This window comes from Piliocolobus tephrosceles, chromosome 8 (genome assembly GCF_002776525.5).
Source record: "Piliocolobus tephrosceles isolate RC106 chromosome 8, ASM277652v3, whole genome shotgun sequence".
Taxonomy (NCBI): Eukaryota; Metazoa; Chordata; class Mammalia; order Primates; family Cercopithecidae; genus Piliocolobus; species Piliocolobus tephrosceles.
In genome coordinates, this window is record NC_045441.1 from 70,001,177 (window position 1) to 70,003,060 (window position 1,884).

Here is a 1,884-nt window from a genome sequence, read left to right on the forward strand (position 1 = left end):
GGCTAGTTTTTTGTATTTTTTAGTAGAGACGGGGTTTCACCGTGTTAGCCAGGATGGTCTCGATCTCCTGACCTCGTGATCCGCCCGTCTCGGCCTCCCAAAGTGCTGGGATTACAGGCTTGAGCCACCGTGCCCGGCCCCTTTTAAGAACTTTTAAAGATCCAGTTTTTAAATAAAGAAGTCGAAATTACTCTAAAAATATACGAATTCCAAATACAAGCTCCTATTTCATTTTGAATGACTTTATTGAGAACGTTTTGCAAATTAGATTTTACAATTTAACATTTTACAATTAGAAATTTTATCTGCTATTACATAAGTTGCAAACTTTTCAAAAACACTACAGAAAATCTTTTATTTCTTTGGATTTTTCTGTTCCATGTTGAGTTCCTGAGATATATTTTTTCTTTCAGCTTCATTTTCATCTTCCTGTGAAATAAATTTTAGAAAACATTAAAATATAAACTTTAGGACATTTATCAGCTATACTTAACACATTTTAACTGTATCATAGAACTATGAACTACTGCGATTCCAGTAATCCTAAACACAAATGGTAAAATTATGTAACATTTAAATATTTGCAGTAGGTGCTGTTTTATAGTACACATTAAAATTTTCTATATGTTTTTAAAAGCAACCAATTTTAACAATGCCCCAAAAATTACTTTGGAAACACCTGCCACTGAAAAGCATTCTTTGCAGGGGATGAACTAGATATTTTTACTTCACTGCTTGATAAAAAGCAATAAATTTAATTTCTAAGACACTTCATGTGCTTCAGCATGGCATTTTTTGTCCCATCTAGTATACTTTCTTGACAGGTGTGCCAATTTTCCAATTACTGGTACCACCATATGTTATCTGAAGATCAGTGAGGTCTAAAATAGGAAGCATGTGCATGTCAGGCTTAGAATGCTTACAATCTTCTACAGTTTCAATTCTAAGTGGTGGCCTCATAATTCATAGCAGGTTCCTGTGGAACATGGTGAATAGATGAAGTGACATCATAATGTCTGCTTTCATAGAAATGAAGTGCATCTTGTGTTCAGTATTAAATGGTAACCTTCAAAGTATAAATAATGAGAGTCTGGAAAAATATTTCATCTTACCATTTGTAACCCAACTCATCATACATGTTCCCTCAATAACACCCAAGTACAAAACAGTCTTGCTTTCCCAGTATTTCTGATTTATCATATAAGATTACTTATTTTTATTAACTGACATAAAGTACTCTTCTGAGTTAAAGCATAAACATCAATTTCTTAAGTATTTCTAGACAACAGTAATAATTATCAGTATCATCAAACATATCACTCTATCTCTGTATCTGATGAAACCAAATTGAATAATTGAATTAAATAATTGTTGAGCTTTACTTTCTGAATTGACTTTATTAAGTAAAAGCAAACCAAGGTATGCATATTTGTTTTCTATGACAATTACACACTTGCCAGTAATCATTAAGGTGGGTGAAAAAAGCTTTTTTATATACTTTGTTTCTCTAAACTCAATAGAATCTGTGATTTACACTTTGTTAACACTGGGAAAGTAGAGACATTATCAATATTATCAACAAATCTGAATCATTTAGATACACAGAACACCAGGAATGGGGTTTTGAATATCATTTTGGCAATGTAACTTTGATATATTTTTCCAAGTATGATAGCCACTGTGTGTCATTTCATTTTTTCCCTATTTTATCTCCTGTGAATAGATATATTCAATTAAGTTTGACTCGTGAAAATTAATGAACATGTGGTTTCCACTTTTAGACAAAAGTTCCTAGAGATTACATTTTTATCTATCTATGCATCTATGTATCTATGTATATCTATCTATCTATCTATCTATCTATCTATCTATCTATCTATCTAT

The 1,884-nt window shown here is 31.6% G+C and overlaps 1 protein-coding gene across 9 annotated transcripts in view; it reads right to left on the minus strand.

Annotated features, from left to right (window-relative positions):
- Positions 1-226: 226 nt before the first annotated feature.
- The window catches only part of PHF14 (PHD finger protein 14), a 200,398-nt gene continuing 198,740 nt past the window's right edge, over positions 227-1,884 (minus strand). For 7 of the 9 annotated variants that reach the window (XM_031936051.1, XM_023224837.2, XM_031936052.1 and 4 more), the window contains one exon: positions 227-429. In XM_031936051.1, coding sequence (XP_031791911.1) covers positions 312-429 — 118 coding nt within the window. In that variant the 3' untranslated portion in view covers positions 227-311. The remainder of the gene's footprint in view (positions 430-1,884) is intronic. The other 2 variants (XR_002734259.2, XM_023224842.2) reach the window with 2 other exon arrangements.